The sequence below is a fragment of the Globicephala melas genome, chromosome 2, assembly GCF_963455315.2.
Source record: "Globicephala melas chromosome 2, mGloMel1.2, whole genome shotgun sequence".
NCBI classification, from domain to species: Eukaryota; Metazoa; Chordata; class Mammalia; order Artiodactyla; family Delphinidae; genus Globicephala; species Globicephala melas.
The window spans coordinates 68,909,683-68,931,900 of NC_083315.2; the positions used below are offsets into that span (position 1 = coordinate 68,909,683).

Below are 22,218 nucleotides of genomic sequence, written 5' to 3' on the forward strand. Positions count from 1 at the left end.
TCAGAATCACTTGGGGGAGCTTTTAAAAATACAGATTCTAAGGCCTCACACCAGACCATTGAACTAGAATCCCTGGCCGAGGGCGCTGGGAATCTGTGTTTTTACCTCACCCCTCCTCTTCCACCTCCCCAGGTAAGTGTGATGGAGCAGGTCTGTGGACTTGCATTTAGGGACTACTGGGATAGACGTTTTTCTTTGGAGGTCTCTACTTAAATGTCTCCCTGTCCTCTTGGAGCTGCTGGAATTGGCTTGGCGCCCACAGGCACCTGGTGGAAGCGTCGGCTCAGGCTGAGGGCTGTGGAAGGCCAGGTGCCCAGAATAGAAAAATGTCACCACTTGCAAGGCCCAGTTATGGTCTCAAATACACTGTGTTTCCTCAGTGGTGACCATACTGGCCCCACCACACATAATACCACCTTTCTAAGCACAGACATTATCTGTGGATTTAATGTAAATGTACAAAACAAAATTAATTTTTTAAAAATTCACCTTTGTTTGTTTCTTTCTGCAGCTGGAAAGTTTGGGGCAGAGTGAACTGGCTTCAAGACTTACCCTGAATTGTCAAAATTCTTATGTGGAACCTCATAAAATTCGGGACATCCCTGTAACCATCATGGACGTAAGTTTTCTTTTAAGTAAAATAGATGCTTTGCCTTTTCTATATGTATATGTCAAGATCCACCTTGTAATTATTTTATGATTTTTCAGTGTGCCTCTTCAAATACTGCCTTGGATTTTCTTTATTTTTACCCCCCAGCTTTTTCAAATCCAAAATAATCTTTTATTGCTTATCCTGTATTTTTCCTGGCAGGAATAACACCATTGAAATCAAAGTAAATTTAAACAAACATGGTAGTCCTGACCCATTTTGGTTTGCTTTGCTATTCTCATCAACAGATATTGCTCTTCAGCCGAAATTACAAATCTGGGCAGTAAAGTGAAGGTGCCTCGTGAGTGCAGAGAATCAAGAATTCCATAAAGTCTAACACAAAAACTTGCTTCTTATATATTTTTTAATTGTAGTGAAATATACATAACAAAATTCACCATTTAAATCACTTTTAAGTGTACAGAGCAGTGACATTAAATACATTTACAGTGTGGTCCAACTGCCACTGTTATCTATCTCCAGAACTTTCCATCATCCCAAACTGAAACTCTGTACCCATTAAACAATAATTCCCCATTCCCCCCCCCCCCAATCCCTACTACTAACCTTTATCTTCTTTTCTCTATGACTTTGCCTATTCTAGATACCTCATACAAGTGGAATCATATAATTATCTTTTTGTATCTGGCTTGTTTCACTGACTTAGCATAATGTTTTCAAGGTTCATCCATGTTACAGTATCATTCCCTTTTAAGGTTGAATTATACTCCATTGTACGTATATACCACCTTTTGTTTATCTTCTCATCTACTGACACATTTGAGTTGTTTCCACCTTTTGGCTATTGTGAACATTGGTGTACAAATACCCATTTGAGTTCCTGCTTTCAATCCTTTTGGGTAGTGCATACCTAGAAGTAGAATTGCTGAAATGTTTGGTAATTCTATATTTAACTTTTTGAGGAACTGCCTTATTGTCTTCCACAGGGGCTGTACCATTTTACATTCCCACTAGCAATGCATAAGGTTTCCAATTTCTCCATATCCTCTCCAGCACTTGTTATTTTCTGTTTTTCTTGGTAGTAGTAGCCACCCTAATGGATGTGAAGTGGTATCTCACTGTGGCTTTGACTTTTTATTTTAATCACATAACTGTTCTGTCTCATAATGGATTTATTCCTAAGTGCAAGTAACATGGTATGTTTAAGAACTGATTTTTATCAGGAAATTATCCATTACAAACATGTACAAGAACTTATCATTCTCCACTATAATTCCAACATTTACCATGACACAGAGCAGGCTTTTCAGTACTCTCAGTGAAATATATGGTCCTCACAGGGCATTTGCTCTGCCTGCCCTTTCGAAGTTATGTTCACAACTTAGGTACATAGTCACTTAAAACTGTCTACAAGTTTTAGCAAGGTGGAGATGCACCTATTTTTATTTTCATGGGTTCTTTTGTTTCTTTTAAATTACCTTGAATAATTTTTTGCACGTGCATAAACATAAATTTGTATGAATACTGAAAGATTCTAGAGTCATATATTCCAAACTTCTAACAGTGGCTCCCCCAGAAAAGGGTTTGGACTTCTTATCTTATACTATAAAAAATTTTTTTTGAATTCTTTTTCACTGAGTATATGCTACTTATATAACTGTTTTAATTTTTTTAATAAAATTTTCTTTTTTCTCTTTTTTTTATAAATTTATTTATTTATGGCTGCACTGAATCTTCATTGTTGTGCCCGGGCCTAGTTGTGGCAAGCGGGGGCTACTCTTTGTTGCGGTGCGCGGGCTTCTCATCGCGGTGGCTTCTCTTGTTGCGGAGCACAGGCTCAGTTTTTGGCGCATGGGCTTAGTTGCTCTGCGGCATGTGGGATGTTCCCAGGCCAGGACATGAACCCATGTCCCTGCGTTGGCAGGCGAATTCTTAACCACTGCGCCACCAGGCAAGTCCCTTTTGGGGTTTCGTGATCTTTTTGAAATTAGTATTTTCAATGATTGTTCGTGGGACTTCCCTGGTGGCTCAATGGTTAAGAATCCGCCTGCCAATGCAGGGGACATGGGTTGGATCATTGGTCCGGGAAGATCCCAGCCCTGCACCACAACTCCTGTGCCTGCGCTCTAGAGCCCGTGCTCCACAAGAGAAGCCACTGCAATGAGAAGCCACACACCACATCCCGCTCGCCGCAACTAGAGAAAGCCCACACACAGCAACGAAGACCCAACTCAGCCAGAAAAAAAAAAAGATTGCTATTAATATTCTGTTAATTTACTTATGTTTGAGGACAGAGGAAATTCATGGTAGAATTTTTTCCGCTAAACAGTGCAAGAGACATTTGGCAAAAAAATCTGTATTAATGTTTGACACTGGAGTTAGAGTCTAGAGCAAGAGGGCTCTAGAAGGGTTCAGCCATGTCTGTTGAAAGGAATGCGTGGCGGGTGGGCGGGTAAGTATTAGGGTAAGGGTTACGGAACGGGTACAGTTTAGGGTACAGGTAAGTGTACGAAAACGGGTTAGGGATAGGGTATGTGTTAAGGTACGGCTTAGTGTTAGGTTAAGGGTTAGTGTTAGGGTACAGGTTAGGGTACAACAACGGGTTAGGTTTAGGGTATGTGTTAGGGTATGGGTTGGTGTTAGTGTACGGCTTAGGCTTAGGGTATGGGTTAGGGTTAGGGAACGGGTACGGTTTAGGTTACACGTTAGGGTACGACAACGGGTTAGGCTTAGGGTACATGTTAGGGTACCAATGTTAGGGTACCAACTAGTGTTAGGGTACGGGTTAGGATTAGGGTGCGGTTCGGGTAAGGGTTTTGGTTAGGGATAGGGAACGGGTACAGTTTAGGGTACAGGTTATTGCACGACAACAGGTTAGGGCTAGGGTACATGTTAGGGTATGGGTTAGTTTTAGTGTACAGGTTAGAATTAGGGTAAGGGTTAGGGTACGACAACAGGTTAGGCGTAGGGTACGTGTTAGGGTATGGATTAGTGTCAGTGTACGGGTTAGGGTAAGGGTGAGGGTTAGGGTTACGGAACGGGCACGGGTTAGGGTACAGGTTAGAGTACGTGTTAAGGTATGGGCGTTAGTGTATGGGTTAGGATTAGGGTATGGGCTAGGGTAAGGATTAGGGTAAGGATTAGATTTAGTTTTAGGGTTAGGGAACGGGTACGGTTAAGGTTACAGGTTAGGATACAACAACGGGTTAGGGTATGTGTTAGGGTATGGGTTAGTTTTAGTGTATGGGTTAGGATTGCAGTACTGGTTAAGGTAAAGGGTTAGGGAATGGGTACGGTTTCGGGTACAGGTTAGGGTACGAGAACGGGTTAGGCTTAGGGTATGTGTTAGGGTAAGGATTAATGTTAGTGTACGGGTTAGGATTAGGGTACCATTAAGGTAAGGGTTAGGGTAAGGGTTAGGTACGGTTTAGGGTACAGGTTAGGGTACGACAATGGCTTAGGGTACCCGTTAGGGTACGGACTAGTGTTAGTGTACGGTTTAGGATTAGGGTACGGTTAAGGTAAGGGTTAGTGTACGGGTTATGGTTAGGGCTAGGGAACGGGTACAGTTTCGGTACAGGTAAGGGTACCAAAACGTATTAGGGTTACAGTATGTCTTAGGATTAGGGTAAAGTTAGGGTACATGTTAGTGTACGGATTAGGTTTAGGGTATGGGTTAGGTTTAGGTTTAAGGTTAGGGAACCAGTAAGGTTTAGGGTGCAGGTTAGGTTATGACAACGGGTTAGAGTTAGCGTACGTGTTAGGGTATGGGTTAGTGTACAAGTTAGGATAGGGGTATGGGTTAGCGTAAGGTTTTGGGTTCGGGTTAGGGTTCAGTTTGGGGTACAACAATGGGTTTGGGTTAGGGTCCGTGTTAGGGTAAGGGTTATTAGTATTAGTATATGGGTTAGGATTAGGGTACTGTTTAGGGTAAGGGTTAGGGAACAGGTACAGTTTAGGGTACAGGTTAGTGTATGACAACGGGTAGGGTTAGGGTACGGGTTATTGTTAGTGTACGAATTAGGATTACGGTACAGGTTAGGTTAGGGTTAGGGAACGGTTACAGTTTAGCATGCAGGTTAGGATACGACAACGGGTTAGGGTTACTGTACGTGTTAGGGTATTCGTTAGTGTACGGGTTAGGATTAGGGTATGGGTTAGCGTAAGGTTTAGGGTACAGTTTGGGGTACAATGGGTTTGGGTTAGGGTAAGGATTTGTATTAGCATATGGGTTAGGGTTAGGGTACTGGTTAGGGTAAGGTTAAGGTTACGGAATGGATTAGTGTTATTGTACGGGTTAGGGTTAGGGAACGGGTATGGTTTAGGGTACAGGTTAGGGTACGACAACGGTTTAGGGTTAGGGTACATGTTAGGGTATGGGTTAGTTTTAGTTTACTGTTTAGGATTATGGTGTGGGTTACGGTAAGGGTTAGATTAAGGGTTAGGGTTAGTGTTAGCGTTGGGTACGGTTACGGTTTAGGGTACTGCAGCGGGTTAGGCTTAGGGTACGTGTTATGGTACGGATTAGTGTTAGTGTACAGGTTAGGATTAGGGTACAGTTAGGGTAAGGGTTATGGTTAGGGTTAGGCCTAGGGAACAGGTACGGCTTAGCATATAGATTAGGGTACGACAAAGGGTTAGGCTTAGGGTACATCTTAGGGTACGGATTAGTGTTAGTGTACTGGTTAGATTAGGGTACGGTTAGGGTAAGAGTTAGGATAAAGATTAGAGTTAGGGTTAGGGAACGGGTATGGTTTAGGGTACAGGTCAGAGTAGGACAATGGGTTAAGTTTAGGGTACGTGTTAGGGTGCGGGTTAGGATTAGGGTACGACTTAGGGTAAGGGTTAGGGTATGGGGTTAGCATTAGTGTATGGGTTAGGGTAAGGGTGAGGGTTAGGGTTATGGAGCGGGTACGGTTTAGGGTATGGATTAGGATTAGGGTACGAGTTAGCATAAGGGTTAGGATAAGGGTTAGGGATAGGGAACGGGTACCAGATAAGGTACAGGTTAGGGTATGACAACTGTTTAGGGTACGCGTCAGTGTTAGTGTACTGGTTATGATTAGGATACGAGTTAGGGTTAGGGGAATGAGTACACGTTAGCATATGATAACTGGTTAGGTTTAGGGTACGTTTTAGGGTATGGATTAGTGTTAGTGTACAGGTTATGATTAGGGTACGAGTTAGGGTAAGGGTTATGGTACGAAAACGGGTTAGGGTACGTGTTAAGCTACGGGTTAGTGGTGTTTTACGGGCTAGGATTAGGGTACCAGTTAGGGTAAGGGTTAGGATAAGGATTAGAGTTAGGGTTAGAGAATGGGTACAGTTTAGGGTACAGGTTAGAGTACAAAAACGGGATAGGATTAGGGTACGTTATAGGGAATGGGTTAATGTTAGTGTATGGGTTAGGGTAAGGGTTGGGGAACGGGTATGGTTTAAGGTACAGCTTAGGGTATGACAACGGGTTAGGGTTAGGGTATGGGTTAGTTTTAGTGTACGGGTTACAATTAGGGTACGGGTTAGGGTAAGGATTACAGTAAGGATTAATTTTAGGGTTAGGGCCAGGGAATGGGTACGGTTTAGGGTACAAGTTAGGGTACGACAATGGGTGAGGGTTAGGGTATGTGTTAGGGTATGGGATAGTTTTAGTGTACGGGTCAGGATTAGGGTAAGGGTTAGGTTGAGGGTTAGGGAATGGGTATGGTTTAGGGTACCATTTATGGTACGACAATGGGTTAGGGTACGTGTTAGTGTATGGGTATTAGTATGTGGGTTACGATTAGGGTACGGGTTAGGATAAGGCTTAGGGTTAGGGTTAACGTTAATGAACGGGTGTGGTTTAGGGTACAGGTTAGTGTATGACAACGTGTTAGGGTTAGGGTACATGTTAGTGTTAGCCTACAGGTTAGGATTAGGGTATGGGTTAGGGTAAGGGTTGGGGTTAGGGAACGTGTACGGTTTAGGGTACAAGTTAAGGTAGTACATCATGTTAGAGTTAGGATACGTGTTAGGATTAGGGTACGCATTAGGGTAAGGGTTTGGGAACGGGTACGGCTTAGGGTAGGACAACGGGTTAGGCTTAGGGTACGTGTTGGGGTACGGATTTACTGTTAGTGTATGGTTTAGGATTAGGGTATGGTCAGGGTAAGTGTTAGGGTAAGGGTTAGGGTTAGGGAATGGGTAGGGTTTAGGTTACAGGTTAGGGTATGACAACGGGTTAGGGTATGTGTTATAGTACGGGTTAGTTTTACTGTACGGATTAGGATTAGCATATGTGTTAGGGTTACAGAACAGGTACGGTTTAGGGTACAGGTTAGGGTACGACAACGTGTTAGGGTTCAGGTTAGGGTATGGGTTAGGATATCGGTACGGATAACGGTAAGGTTAAGGGTTAGGGTTGGGGAACAGGTATGGTTTAGGGTACAGGATAGAGTATGACAATAATTTACTGTTAGCGTACATGTTAGGGTATGGGTTAGTGTTAGTATACAGGTTAGGATTAGGGTATACGTTAGGGTTAGGGTCTGGGTTCAGATTAGGATTAGTGCACGGGTTAGGGTAAGGGTTAGGGATCGGGTACGGTTTAGGTACAGGTTAGGGTAAGATAACGGGTTAGGCTTAGGGTACTTATTAGGTTACAGATTAGTGTTAGTGTACAGGTTAGTATCAGGGTGTGGTAAGGGTAAGGGTTATAGTTAGGGTTAGGGAACGGGTACAGTTTAGGGTGCAGGTTAGCGTACGACAACAGGTTAGGGTACGTGTTAGGGTACGGGTTGGTGTACAGGTTAGTATTAGGTTACGGGTTAGAGTAATGGTTAGGGATTGGGCTCAGTTTAGGGTACAGGTTAGGGTATGACAACGTGTTAGGTTTAGGGTACTGTTAGGGTACGTGTTAGTGTATGAATTAGTATTAGGGTACGGGTTGCAGTAGGATTAGGGTAAGGGTTAGGGTTACGGAACGGGTACGGTTTAGGGTACAGGTAAGGGTACATGTTACAGTATGGGTGAGTGTTAGTATACGGGTTAGGTTAAGGTTAGCGTTAATGTTAGGGAACGGGTACAGCTTAAGTTACAGTTTAGGGTACAACAATGGATTAGGGTTAGGGTAGGTGTTATGGTATGGGTGTTAGTGTACCGGTTAGATTTTGGTAACGGTTAGGGTAGGGAACGTGAACGGTTTAGGGTACAGGTTAGGGTATGGGTTAGTGTTAGTGTATGGGTTAGGATTAGGTTACGGGTTAGGGTTGGGGGACGGGTACGGTTTAGGGTACGAAAACGGGTTAGGGATAGGGTACGTGTTAAGGTACGGCTTAGTTTTAGTGCATGGGTTAGGATTAGGGTACGGGTTAGGGAACGTGTACGGTTTAGGTTACACGTTAGGGTACGACAACGGGTTAGGCTTAGGGTATGTGTTAGGGTACTGACTACTGTTAGTGTATGGGTTAGGATTAGGGTACAGTTTAGGGTACAGGTTAGAGTACGTGTTAAGGTATGGGTGTTAGTGTACGGGTTAGGATTAGGGTATGGGCTAGGGTAAGGATTAGGGTAAGGATTAGATTTAGGGTTAGGGTTAGGGTTAGGGAATGGGTACGGTTTCGGGTATAGGTTAGGGTACGAGAACGGGTTAGGCTTAGGGTATGTGTTAGGGTACGGATTAATGTTAGTATACGGGTTAGGATTAGGGTACTGTTAAGGTAAGGGTACGGGTATGGTTTAGGGTACGACAATGGTTTAGGCTTAGGGTACCCGTTAGGGTATGGACTAGTGTTAGTGTACGGTTAGGGTAAGGGTTAGTATAAGGGTTAGGGCTAGGGCTAGGGAACGGGTATGGTTTCGGTACAGGTAAGGGTACCAAAACGTATTAGGGTTAGGGTATGTTTTAGGATTAGGGTAAAGTTAGGGTACGTGTTAGGGTACATGTTAGTGTACGGATTAGGTTTAGGGTATGGGTTAGGTTTAGGTTTAGGGTACAGGTTAGGTTATGAAAACGGGTTAGAGTTAGCGTACGTGTTAGGGTATGGGTTAGTGTACAGGTTAGGATAGGGGTACGGGTTAGCGTAAGGTTTTGGGTTCAGGTTAGGGTTCAGTTTGAGGTACAACAGTGGGTTTGGGTTAGGGTCCGTGTTAGAGTAAGGGTTAGTGTTAGTATATGGGTTAGGATTAGGGTACTGTTTAGGGTAAGGGTTAGGGAATGGGTATGATTTAGGGTACAGGTTAGGGTACTACACTGGGTTAGGCTTAGGGTACTTGTTAGGGTATGGGTTAGTGTTAGTGCATGGGGTAGGATTAGGGTACCGTTAAGGTAAGGGTTAGGATTATGGTTAGGGAATGGTTTAGGGTACAGGTTAGGGTATGACAACGTGTTAGGATTAGGGTACTGGTTAGTGTTTGGGTTAGGATTAGGTTAGGGTAAGCTTTAGGGTAAGGGTTAGGGAATGACAAGGGGTTAGGGATAGGGTACGTGTTAGGGTACGGGTTAGTGTACGGGTTAGGATATTGGTGCAGGTAACGGTAAGTTTAAGGGTAAGGGTTAGGGTTGGGGAACGGCTACGGTTTAGGGTACAGATTATGGTAGAACAACAGGTTAGGTCTAGGGTATGTGTTAGGGTACGGGTTAGGATTAGGGCACCGTTTAGGGTCAGGTTAGGGTGAGGGTTAGGGTTAGGGAATGGGTACACTTTAGGGTACAGGTTAGGGCATGACAACAGTTTAGGGTTAGGGTACGTGTTAGGGTACATGTTAGTCATAGTGCTTCGGTTACGATTAGGTTAGGGAACGGGTACAGTTTAGGGTACAGGTTAGGGCACGACAACAGTTTAGGGTTAGGGTACATGTTAGGGTACCGATTAGTGTTACTGTATGGGTTAGGATTAGGGTATGGTTACGGAAAGGGTTAGGGCTAGGGTACGCAAATGGTGTAGGGTACAGGTTAGGGTATGACAACGGGTTTGGGTTAGGGCACGTGTTAGGGTATGGATTAGTATTAGTGTACGCATTAGGATAGGAGTAAGGTTAGGGTAAGGGTTATTGTTAGAGTTACGGTTAGGGAACGGGTATGGTTTAGAGTACAGGTAAGGTTATGACAACAGGTTAGGGTACAGATTAGTGTTAGGGTACGGGTTGGGGTAAGGGTTAGGTTTATGGGTAGGCAATGGTACGGTTTCGGGTACAGGTTAGGGTACGAAAACGGTTTAGGGTTAGGGTACGTGCTAAGGTAAGGCTTAGCGTTAGTGTACGGGTTAGGGAATGGGTACGGTTTAGGGTGCAGGTTAGGGTATGACAACCTGTTAGGGTTAGGGTACGGGTTAGTGTACGGTTTAGGATTAGGGTAGGGGTTAGGGTAAGGGTTAGGGTTATAGATAGGGAAAGGGTATGGTTTAGTGTACAGGTTAGGGTACAAAAACGGGTTTGAGTTAGGGTACGTGTTAAGGTACGGTTTAGGTTAGGGTACCGGTTAGGGTAAGTGTTAGAGTAAGGATTAGATTTAGGGTTAAGGTTCGGTTTAGGGAACGGAAACGGTTTAGAGTGCAGTTTACGGTATAACAAGGGAGTAGGGTTAGGGTATGTGTTAGGGTAAGGGTTAGTGTTAGTGTACGGTTAGGATTAGGGTACGGGTTAGGGTACGACAAAAGGTTACGCTTAGGGTACATGTTAGGGTACGGATTAGCGTTAGTGTACAGGTTAGGTTAGGGTACAGTTAGGGTAAGGGATAGGGTAATGGTTAAGTTTAGGGAATGGGTATGGTTTAGGGTAAAGGTTAGGTTATGACAATGGGTTAGGGTACGTCTTAGGATATGCGTTAGTTTTTATGAGCTACGATTAGAGTATGGGTTAGAGTTAGTGTTAGGGTTAGGGTACGGGTACAGTTAGGGTGTGACAATGGGTTAGGCTTAGGGTACATGTTAGGGTACAGATTAGTGTTAGCGTACGGGTTAGGATTACGGTACAGTTTAGTGTACAACTGGTTAGGTTTAGGGTACGTGTTAAGGTTAGGGTAAGGGTTAGGATTAGGGTTAGGGCTAGGGAATGGGTAGAGTTTGGATACAGGTAAGGGTACGACAACGTGTTAGGGTTAGGGTACGTCTTAGGATTAGGGTAAAGTTAAGGTAAGGCTTAGGGTAAGGGTTAGAGTTAGGGTTAGTTTTAGGGAATAGGTACGGTTTAGGGTACGACAATGGGTTAGGGTTAGCGTACATGTTAGGGTATGGGTTAGTGTTAGTGTACAGTTTAGGGTGAGGATACGGGTTAGCATAAGGTTTAGGGTTCAGGTTAGGGTTAGGGAATGGGTACGGTTTAGGGTACAGTTTGGGGTACAACAATGGGTTTGGGTTAGGGTACTGGTTAGGGTAAGGGTTAGTATTAGCATATGGGTTAGGTGTAGGGTACGGTTTAGGGTACAGGTTAGTGTACGACGGTGGGTTAGGCTTAGAGTATATGTTATGGTATAGGTTAGTGTTAGTGTACGGTTTAGGGTAAGGGTTAGGTTAAGGGTGAGGGTTAGGGTTTGGGTTATGGAACGGTTTAGGGTACAGGTTAGGGTATGACAGCAGGTTAGGGTTAGCGTTAGGGTTAGCAAACGGGTACGCTTTAGGGTACAGGTTAGGGCACGACAGGTTAAGGTTAGGTTACGTGTTACTGTACGGTTTAGGATTAGTGTACGGTTAGGGTAAGGGTTAGGGATCGGGTACTGTTTAGGGTACAGTTGAGGGTACGACAACGGGTTAGGGTATATTTTAGGGTATGGGTTAGTGTTAGCATATGGGTTAGGATTAGGGTACAAGTTAGTGTAAGGGTTATGTTTAGAGTAAGGATTAGGGAACAAGTACGGCTTAGGGTACAGGTTAGGGTATGACAACAGGATAGGGTTAGGGTACGTGTTAGGGTACAGGTTAGGATTAGGGTATATGTTAGAATAAGAGTAAGGGTTAGAGTTAGGTTTAGGGAATGGGTGTGGTTTAGCGTACCGGTTAGGGTATGACAAAGGGTTAGGTTTTGGGTACGTGTTAGGGTACACAGTAGTGTTAGTGTATGGGTTAGGATTAGCATATGAGTTAGGGTAAGGGTTTGGGTTAGGGTATGGTTTAGCGTATGGGTTAGTTTTGGTGTACAGGTTAGGAATAGTGTATGGGTTAGGGTAAGGATTAGGGTAAGGGTAAGGGTTAGGGATTGGGTATGGTTTAGGTACAGGTTAGGGTACGGTAATGGGTTAGCCTTAGGATATTTATTGGGGTACGGATTAGCGTTAGTGTATGGGTTCGGATTAGGGTACGGTTCGGGTAAGGGTAAGGGTTATTGTTAGGTATAGGGAACTGATACGGTTTAGGGTACAGGTTAGGGTACGTGTTGTGGTATGGGTTAGTGTATGGGTTATTGTTAGTATATGGGTTAGGATGACGGTTAGGGTAAGGGTGAGTGTTAGGGTTACAGAACAGGTACAGTTTAGGGTACAGGTTAGGGTATGACAACGTGTTAGGGTACGGTTATGTACGGGTTAGGATATTGGAACGGGTAATGGTAGGGTCAAGGGTAAGGGTAAGGGTTGGGGAACGGGTATGTTTTAGGGTACAAGATAGGGTATGACAACAGGTTAGGGTACGTGTTAGGGTATGGATTCGTGTTAGTGTATGGGTTAGGATTGGGGTATACGTTAGGGTAAGGTTTAGAGTCCGGGTTTGGGTGTTAGGGAATGGGTATGGATTAGGGTACAGATTAGGGTACCACAATGGGTTAGGATTAGGGTACGTGTTAGGGTATGGGTTAGTGTTAGTGTATGGGTTAGGATTACAGTACAGATTAGGGTAAGGGTTCGGGTTAGGGAACGGGTACAGTTTAGGGTACGACAACGGGTTAGGTTTAGGGTATGTGTTAGGGTACGGATCAGTGTTAGTGTATGGGTTAGGGTTAAGGTTAGGGTTAGGGAACGGGTAAGGTTTAGGTTACCGGTTAGGGTATGAAAACGGGTTAGAGTTAGGGTACGTGTTAAGTTACAGGTTAGTGTTAGTGTACGGGTTAGGGTAAGGGTTAGGGTATTAGGACTAGGGAATGTATACGTTTTAGGCTACAGAATAGGATATGACAATGGGTTATAGTCAGGGTATGTGTTAGGGTACGGGTCATTGTTAGTATACGGTTTAGGATTAGGGTACACGTTAGGGCACGGGTGCGATTTAGGGTACAGTTTAGTGTATGACAGCAGGTTAGTGTTAGGATATGGGTTAGGGAATGGGCACAGTTTAGGTTACAGGTTAGGGTACTACAACGAGTTAGGTTTAGGGTATGTGTTAGGGTACGTGTTAGTGTACGGATTAGTATTAGGGTAAGGTTTAGGGTAAGATTACGGTCAGCATTAGGGAACAGGTACGGTTTAGGGTACAGGTTAGGGTACGACAACGGGTTAGGATTACGGTACGTGTTAGGGAACGGGTTAGTGTTAGTGTATGGGTTAGGATTAGGGTATGGGTTAAGGAACGAGTAGTTTAGAGAAAAGGTTAGGGAATGACAATGTGTTATGGTTAGGGTACATGTTAGGGTATGGGTTAGTGTTAAGGTACGGGTTAGGATTAGGGTATGGGTTAGGGTTAGTGTTAGGATTAGGGTATGGGTACGGTTTAGGATACAGGATAGGGTATGACAACGGGTTAGGGTATGAGGGTATGGGTTAGTGTCAGGGTACGGGTTAGGGTAAGGCTTCTGGTAAGGGTTAGGTTAAGGGTTAGGATTAGGGAAAGGGTAGAGTGTAGGGTACAAGTTAGGGTACAACAACAGGTTAGGCTTAGGCTATGTTATGGTTACCGATTAGTATAGTGTACGGGTTAGGATTAGGGTACGTATCAGGTAAGGGTTTGGGTTAGGTTTAGGGTTAGAGAACTGGTACGGTTTACAGTACAGGTTAGGGTACGACAACGGGTTAGGTTACGTGGTAGTGTAAGGGTTAGTATTAGTGTATGAGTTAGGATTAGGATAAGCGTTAGGGTAAGGATTAGGGTTAGGGAACCAGTAAGGTTTAGGGTACTGGTTAGGGTACGAAAACAGGTTAGAGTTAGGGTACTTGTTAAGTTATGGGTTAGTGTTACAGATTAGGATTAGGGTAAGGGTTAGAGTAAGGAATAGGGATACAATTAGTGTTAGGGAACGAGTATGGTTTAAGGTACAGATTAGGCTACGACAACGAATTAGGATTAGGGTACTTGTTAGGGTACAGGTTAGTGTTAGTGTATGGGTTATGATTAGGGTACAGATTAGGGTTACGGTTAGGGAATGGGTGCGGTTTAGGGTACAGGTTAGTGTAGGGTTATGGTATGTGTTGGGTATGGGTTATTGTTAGTGTACGGATTAGGGTATGGGTTAGGGTAAGGTTTAGGGTTAGGGTTACGGAATGGGTACTGTTTAGGGTGCAGGTTAGGGTATGACAACGGGTTAGCGTATGTGTTAGGGTATTCATTAGTGTATAGGTTACGATGAGGGTACGGGTTAGAGTAAGGTGTAGGGTTCAGGTTAGGGTTAGGGAACAGGTACGGTTTAGGCTACAGGTTATGTACGACAATGGGTTAAGGTCAGGGTACGTGTTAGGGTATGTGTTAGTGTATGGGTTTGGATTAGGGTACAGGTTAGCGTAAGGTTTAGGGTTAGGGATAGAGTTAGGAGACGGGTACAGTTTAGGGTATACTTTAGGATACAACAAGGAGTTTGGGTTAGGGCACGTGTTAGGGTATGGGTTAGTATTAGTATATGGGTTAGGATTAGGGTATGGAATAGCGTAAGGTTTGGGGTAAGGCTTAGGTTTAGGGTTAGCGTTAGGGAACAGGTACATCTTAGGGTACAGGTTAGGGTACGACAACGGGTTAGGATTAGGGTACGTGTTAGGGAACGGGTTAGTGTATGGGTTAGGGTAAGGGTTAGGGTTAGGGAACGAGTATAGTTTAGAAAAAAGGTTAGAGAATGACAATGTGTTATGGTTAGGGTATGGGTTAGTGTTAAGGTATGGGTTAGGGTAAGGGTTATGGTAGGATTAGGGTTAGAGATCAGGTACTGTTTAGGGTACAACAACAGGTTAGGGTACGTTTTAGGGTATGGGTTACTGTTAGTGTTCAGGTTAGTATTAGGGTACGGATAAGGTTTAAGGTACAGGTAAGGTACGTCAATGGTTTAGAGTTAGGGTATGTGTTAGGATTAGGGTACGGGTTAGGGTAAGGGTTAGTGTTATGGGATTGCTGCGGTTGAGGGTACGGGTTAGGGTATGTGTTAGGGTACATGTTAGTGTTGGTGTAAGGGTTAGGATAAGAGTATGAGCTAAGGTTAGGGTTAGGGAACGGGTATGGTTTAGGGCATAAGTTAGGGTATGGCAATGAGTTAGGGTATGTATTGGGGTATGGGTTAGTTTATGATTAGGATTAGGGTACGGATTAGGGTTAGTGTTAGGATTAGAGTACAGGTTAGGGAACGTGTACGGTTTAGGGTACACGTTAGGGTATGACAACGGGTTAGGTTGTGTGTTAGAGCACGCGTGTTAGTGTATGGTTAGGATTAGGGTATGGGTTAGGGAATGGGTACGGTTTAGGGTACAGGTTAGGGCACCACAATGGGTTAGGCTTAGGGTACGTTATGGGTACCGATTAGTGTACGGGTTAGGATTAGGGAACAGGTTAGTGTGTTAGGGTTAGGATTAGGATAAGCGTTAGGGTAAGGGTTAAGGTTAGGGTTAGGGAATGGGTGTGGTTTAGGGTACAGGTTAGTGTATGACAACGGGTAGGGTATGGGTTATTGTTAGTGTACGGATTAGGATTACAGTACAGGTTAGGTTAGGAAACGGTTACAGTTTAGCATGCAGGTTAGGGTTACCGTATGTGTTAGGGTATTCGTTAGTGTTAGCGTACGGGTTAGGATGACGGTACAGGTTAGCGTAAGGTTTAGGGTTCAGGTTAGGGTTAAGGAACGGGTACGGTTTAGGGTACAGTTTGGGGTACAATGGGTTTGGGTTAGGGTACGTGTTAGGGTAAGGATTTGTATTAGCATATGGGTTAGGATTAGGGTAATGGTTAGGGTAAGGTTAAGGTTAGGGAATGGATTAGTGTTATTGTATGGGTTAGGATTAGGGTACACATAAGGTAAGGGTTAGGGAACGGATATGGTTTAGGGTACAGGTTAGGGTACGACAACGGTTTAGGGTTAGGGTACGTGTTAGGGTAAGGGTTAGTTTAGGATTATGGTGTGGGTTATGGTAAGGGTTAGATTAAGGGTTAGTGTTAGCGTTGGGTACGGTTTAGGGTTGCAGCGGGTTAGGCTTAGGGTACGTGTTACGGTACGGATTAGTGTTACGGTACAGGTTAGGATTAGGGTACGGTTAGGGTAAGGATTAGGGTAAGGGTTATGGTTAGGGCTAGGGAACGGGTACGGCTTAGCGTATAGGTTAGGGTATGACAAAGCGTTAGGCTTAGGGAATGGATTAGTGTTAGTGTACTGGTTAGAGTACAGTTAGGGTAAGAGTTAGGATAAAGGTTAAGGTTAGAGTTAGGGAACAGGTATGGTTTAGGGTACAGGTCAGAGTAGGACAATGGGTTAAGTTTAGGGTACGTGTTAGTGTACGGGTTAGGATTAGGGTATGACTTAGGGTAAGGGTTAGGGTATGGGGTTAGCATTAGTGTATGGGTTAGGATTAGGGTACAGGTTAGGGGAAGGGTTAGGGAAAGGGTGAGGGTTAGAGTTAGGGTTATGGGGCGGGTACGGTTTAGGGTACAGGTTAGAGTAGGACAACGGGTTAAGTTTAGGGTATGTGTTAGGGTGCAGGTTAGTGTTGGCGTATGGGTTAAGATTAGGGTATGAGTTAGCGTAAGGGTTAGGATAAGGGTTAGGGATAGAGATAGGGATCGGGTACCATATAAGGTACAGGTTAGGGTACGACAGCGGTTTAGGGTACATGTCAGTGTTAGTGTACTTGTTACGATTAGGATATGAGTTAGGGTTAGGGTTAGTGTTAGGGAACGGGTACAGTTTAGGGTACAGGTTAGCATATGATAACAGGTTAGGTTTAGGGTACGTTTTAGGATATGGATTAGTGTTAGTGTACAGGTTATGATTAGGGTACGAGTTAGGGTAAGGGTTATGGTTAGGGAACTGCTATGGTTTAGGGTACAGGTTAGGGTACGTGTTAAGCTACAGGTTAGTGTTGTTTTACGGGCTAGGATTAGGGTACCAGTTAGGGTAAGGGTTAGGATAAGGATTAGATTTAGAGTTAGGATTAGAGAATGGGTATAGTTTAGGGTGCAGGTTAGGGTACGAAAACGGGATAGGATTAGGGTACGTTTTAGGAAATGGGTTGTTAGTGTATGGGTTAGGATTAGCGTACGGGATAGATTAAGGGTCATTGTAAGGGTTAGGGCTAGTGTTAGGGATCGGGTACTGTTCAGGGTATGACAATGGGTTAGGTACGTTTTAAGGTACAGGTTAGTATTAAGTTATGAGTTAGGGTAAGGGTTAGGGATAGGGAACGGGTACGGTTTAAGGTACAGCTTAGGGTACGACAACAGGTTAGAGTATGGGTTAGTTTTAGTGTACGGATTAAGGTAAGGGTTATGGTAAGGATTAAATTTAGGGTTAGGGCCAGGGAACGGGTACGACAACGGGTGAGAGTTAGGGTATGGGATAGTTTTAGTGTACGGGTTAGGATTACGGTACGGGTTAGGGTATGACAACAGGTGAGGTTTAGGGTATGTTAGGGTATGGAATAGTGGTAGTGGACGGGTTAGTATTAGGGTATTGGTTAGGGTAAGGGTTAGGATTACGAAACTTGTGTGGTTTAGGGTACAGGTTATGGTACGACATTGGGTTAGGGAGAGGGTATGTGTTAGGGTATGGGTTAGTGTTGCGTACAGGTTAGGATTAGTTATGGCTTAGGGTAAGGTTAGGGTTAGGGAATGGGTATGGTGTAGGGTACAGTTTAGGGTATGACAATGGGTTAGGATTAGGGTACGTGGGTTAGGATTAGGGTACGTTTTAGGATACGGGTTAGTGTTAGGGTTAGGGTTAGGTTTAGTGTAGGGAATGGGTATGGTTTAGGGTACGTTAGGGTATGGGTTAGTGTTAGCATACGCGTTAGGATTAGGATACAGGTTAGGGTACGTGTTAGGGTTAGTGTTAGTGTACGGGTTAGGATTAGGGTACAGTTTGGGTAAGGATTATGGTTAGGATTAGGGAACGGGTAGAGTTTAGGGTACAGGTTAGTTTTGGTGTACAAATTAGGATTAGTGCATGGGTTACGGTAAGGGTTAGGGATCGGGTATGGTTTAGGTACAGGTTAGGGTAAGATAACGGGTTAGGCTTAGGGTACTTATTAGGTTACGGATTAGTGTTAGTGTACAGGTTAGTATTAGGGTATGGTAAGGGTAAGGGTTATAGTTAGGGAACGGGTACAGTTTAGGGTGCAGGTTAGCGTACGACAACAGGGTAGGGTTAGGGTATGTGTTAGGGTATGGGTTATTATTAGGTTACAGGTTAGAGTAATGGTTAGGGTTAGGGATCGGGCTCAGTTTAGGGTACAGGTTAGGGTACGACAACGGGTTAGGTTTAGGGTACTGTTAGGGTATGTGTTAGTGTATGAATTAGTAATAGGGTATGAGTTGCGGTAAGGATTAGGGTAAGGCTTATGGTTAGGGTTACGGAACAGGTATGGTTTAGGATACAGGTTAGGGTACAACAACTGTTTAGGGTTAGGGTACGGGTTAGTGTTAGTGTATGGGTTAGGGTAAGGGTTAGAGTTAAGATTAGGCTTAGGGAATGGGTATGGTGTAGGGTACCATTTAGGGTACGACAATGGGTTAGGGTTACAGTACGTTTTAGGTTACAGGTTAGTGTTAGGGTATGGGTTAAGGTGAGGGTTAGGGAACGGGTATGGTTTAAGGTACAGGTTACCATACGACAACAGTTTACGGTTAGGGTACGTGTTACAGTATGGGTTAGTGTTAGTGTACTGGTTACGATTAGGATACAAGTTAGGGTAGGGGTTAGCGTTAGAATTAGTGTTAGAGAACGGGTATGGGTTAGGGAATGGGTACAGTTTAGGGTACTGGTTAGGGTACCACAATGAGTTAGGGCTAGGGTACGTGTTAGACTACAGGTTAGTGTTAGTGTATGGGTTAGGATTAGGGTACGGGTTAGGGTAAGGGTTAGGGTTAGGATTGGGGATGGGTACGCTTTAGGGCACAGGTTAGGGTACAACGATGGGTTAGGGTACATGTTAGGGTATGGGTTAGTGTTAGTGTACGGGTTAGGTTAAGGTTAGGGTTAGCGTCAGTGTTAGGGAACGGGTATGGCTTTGGTTACAGTTTAGGGTACAACAATGGGTTAGGGTAGGGAACGGGAATGGTTTAGGGTACAGGTTAGAGTACAACAGGTTAGTGTTAGGGTACGTTAGGGTATGGTTTACTGTTAGGGTACTGGTTAGGGTTGGTGAATGGGTACGGTTTAGGTTACAGATTAGGGTATGACAACAGGTTAGGGTATGTGTTAGGGTATGGGTTAGTGTATGGGTTAGGATTAGGTTACTGGTTAGGGTAAGCTTAGGGTGAGGGTTAGGGTTAGGGAACGGGTATGGTTTAGGGTACAGGTTAGGTTAGTGTTAGTGTACAGGTTAGGATTAGGGTATGGATTAGGTTAGGATACGATAACAGGTTACCGTTAGGGTACAGGTTAGGGAAAGGGTATGGCTTAGGGTACAGCAGGTTAGGATACAACAATGGTTTAGAGTTAGCGTACATGTTAGGGTATGGGATAGTGTTGGTTAGGATTAGGGTAAGGTTAGTGTAAGGGTTAGGGCAAGGATAGGGTTAGGGTTAAGGTTACAAAACAGGTACAGTTTAGGGTACAGGTTAGGGTACCACAATGAGTTAGACTTAGGGTATGTGTTAGGGTACGGGTTAGGATTAGGGTTGGGGAATGGGTACTCTTTAGGGTACAGGTTAGGGTCTGATGGGTTAGTGTACGTGTTAGAGAATGGGTTAGTGTATGGTTTAGGATTAGGGTTCAGGTTAGGGTAAGGGTTAGGTTAAGGGTTAGTGTTAGGGAAGGGTACGGTTTAGGGTACAGCATAGGGTACGACAACAGGGTAGGCTTAGGGTACGGATTAGTGTTAGTGTACGGGTTAGGATTAGGGTATGGTTAGGGTAAGGGTACGACAATGTTTTAGGGTTAGTGTACGTGTTACGGTATGGGTTAGGATTAGGTTAAGGTTAGGGTAAGGGTGAGGGTTAGGTTTAGGAAATGGGTACGCTTTAGGGTACAGGTTGGGGTATGACAACGGGTTAGGGTACGTGTTAAGTTACGGGTTAGTGTTAGTGTATGGGTTAGGATGAGAGTACGGGTTAGCATAATGTTTGGGGTTTGGGTTAGGGAACGGGTATGGTTTAGGGTACAGTTTAGAGTACAATGGGTTTGGGTTAGGGTATGTTAGAGTAAGGGTTAGTATTAGTATATGGGATAGCATTAGGGTACAGGTTAGGGTTTCGGTTAGGGAATGGGTATGGTTTAGGGTGCAGATTAGGGTGCAACGTGTTAGTGCTAGGGTATGTGTTAGGGTACAGGTTAGTGATAGTGTACTGGTTAGGATTACAGTATGGGTTAGGGTAACCATTAGATTTAGGATTAGGATTAGGTTTAGACGGATTATTTTTAGTGTACGGGTTCAGATTAGGGTACTGGTTAGGGTCAGGGTTAGGTTTAGTGTTAGGGAACGGGTACAGTTTAGGGTACGAAAACGGGTTAGGGTACGTGTTAAGGTATGACTTAGCATTAGTGTATGGGTTAGGATTAGGGTTAGGAACATGTACGGTTTAGGGTACAGATTAGGGTATGACAACAGGTTAGGTTTAGGGTGTTAGGATACGGGTTAATGTTAGTGTATGGGTAAGGGTTAGGGTTAGGGAATGGGTACGGTTTAGGTTACACATTAGGGTACGACAACAGGTTAGGCTTAGGGTACGTGTTAGGGTACCGACTAGTGTTAGTGTATGGGTTAGGATTATGGTACGGTTCGGGTAAGGGTTAGGGTAAGGGTTTTGGTTAGGGAACGGGTACAGTTTAGGGTACAGGTTATGGCACGACAGCAGGTTAGGGTTAGGGTACATGTTAGAGTATGGGTTAGTTTTAGTGTACAGGTTAGGGTTAGGGTAAGGTTTAGGGTTAGGGAATGGGTTAGAGTACATGTTAAGGTATGGGTGTTAGTGTACGCGGTAGGATTACGGTACAGGTTAGGGTAAGAATTAGGGTAAGGATTAGTTTTAGTTTTAGGGTTAGGTAATGGGTAGGGTTAAGGTTACAGGTTAGGATATGACAAAAGGTTAGGGTTAGGGTATGTGTTAGGGTATGGGTTAGTTTTAGTGTATGGGTTAGAATTGCAGTACTGGTTAAGGTAAAGGGTTAGGGAACGGGTACGGTTTCGGGTACAGGTTACGGTACGAGAACGGGTTAGGCTTAGAGTATGTGTTAGGGTACGAATTGTTAGTGTACGGGTTAGGATTAGGGTACCGTTAAGGTAAGGGTTAGGGTTAGGGAATGTTTTAGGGTACGGGTTAGTTTTAGTTTACAGGTTAGGATCAGGGTATGGGTTAGGGTAAGGGTTAGGTTAAGGGTTAGGGTTAGGTGCAGGTACAGGTTAGGGTACGATAATGCCTTAGGCTTAGGGTACCCGTTAGGGTATGGACTAGTGTTAGTGTACGGTTTAGGATTAGGGTATGGTTAGGGCTAGGAAGCGGGTTAGGGTACGTGTTAGTGTACGGGTTAGGTTTAGGGTATGGGTTAGGTTTAGGTTTAAGGTTAGGGAACCGGTAAGGTTTAGGGTGCAGGTTAGGTTACGACAACAGGTTAGGGTTAGCGTACGTGTTAGGGTATGGGTTAGTGTTAGTGTACAGGTTAGGATAGGGGTACGGGTTAGCGTAAGGTTTTGGGTTCGGGTTAGGGTACGGTTTAGGGTTCAGTTTGGGGTACAACAATGGGTTTGGGTTAGGGTCCGTGTTAGGGTAAGGGTTAGTATATGGGTTAGAATTAGGGTACGGTTTAGGATACAGGTAAAGGTACTACAATGGGTTAGGTTTAGGGTACTTAAGGTATGGATTAGTGTTTGTGTATGGGGTAGGATTAGGGTACTGTTAAGGTTAGGGTTAGGATTATGGTTAGGGAGTGGGAATGGTTTAGGGTATATGTTAGGGTATGACAACGTGTTAGGATTAGGGTACTGGTTAGTGTTCGGGTTAGGGTTAGGTTACGGGTAAGGGTAAGCTTTAGGGTAAGGGTTAGGGCTAGAGTTAGGGAATGACAAGGGGTTAGGTATAGGGTACGTGTTAGGGTATGGGTTAGTTCTAGTTTACGGTTTATTATTAGGGTATGGGTTAGTGTAAGGGTTAGGTTAAGGATTAGGGTTAGTGTTACGGTTAGATATGGTTTAGGGTGTAGATTAGGGTAGGACAACGGGTTAGGCTTAGGGTATGTGTTAGGGTATGGATTAGTGTTAGTGTACGGATTAGAATTAGGGTAAAGTTAGGGTAAGGGTTAGGTTTAGGGAACGGGTACAGGTAAGTATACGACAATGGGTTAGGGTATGTGTTATGGTATAGATGAGTGTT

The 22,218-nt window shown here is 44.3% G+C and overlaps 1 protein-coding gene across 3 annotated transcripts in view; it reads left to right on the forward strand.

The window, feature by feature from the left end:
- The window catches only part of SPG21 (SPG21 abhydrolase domain containing, maspardin), a 76,529-nt gene that overhangs the window by 29,747 nt on the left and 24,564 nt on the right, over positions 1 to 22,218 (forward strand). For all 3 annotated transcript variants that reach the window (XM_060294130.2, XM_060294133.2, XM_060294131.2), the window contains exon 7: positions 512 to 619. In XM_060294130.2, the coding sequence (XP_060150113.1) occupies positions 512 to 619 (108 nt within the window). The remainder of the gene's footprint in view (positions 1 to 511; positions 620 to 22,218) is intronic.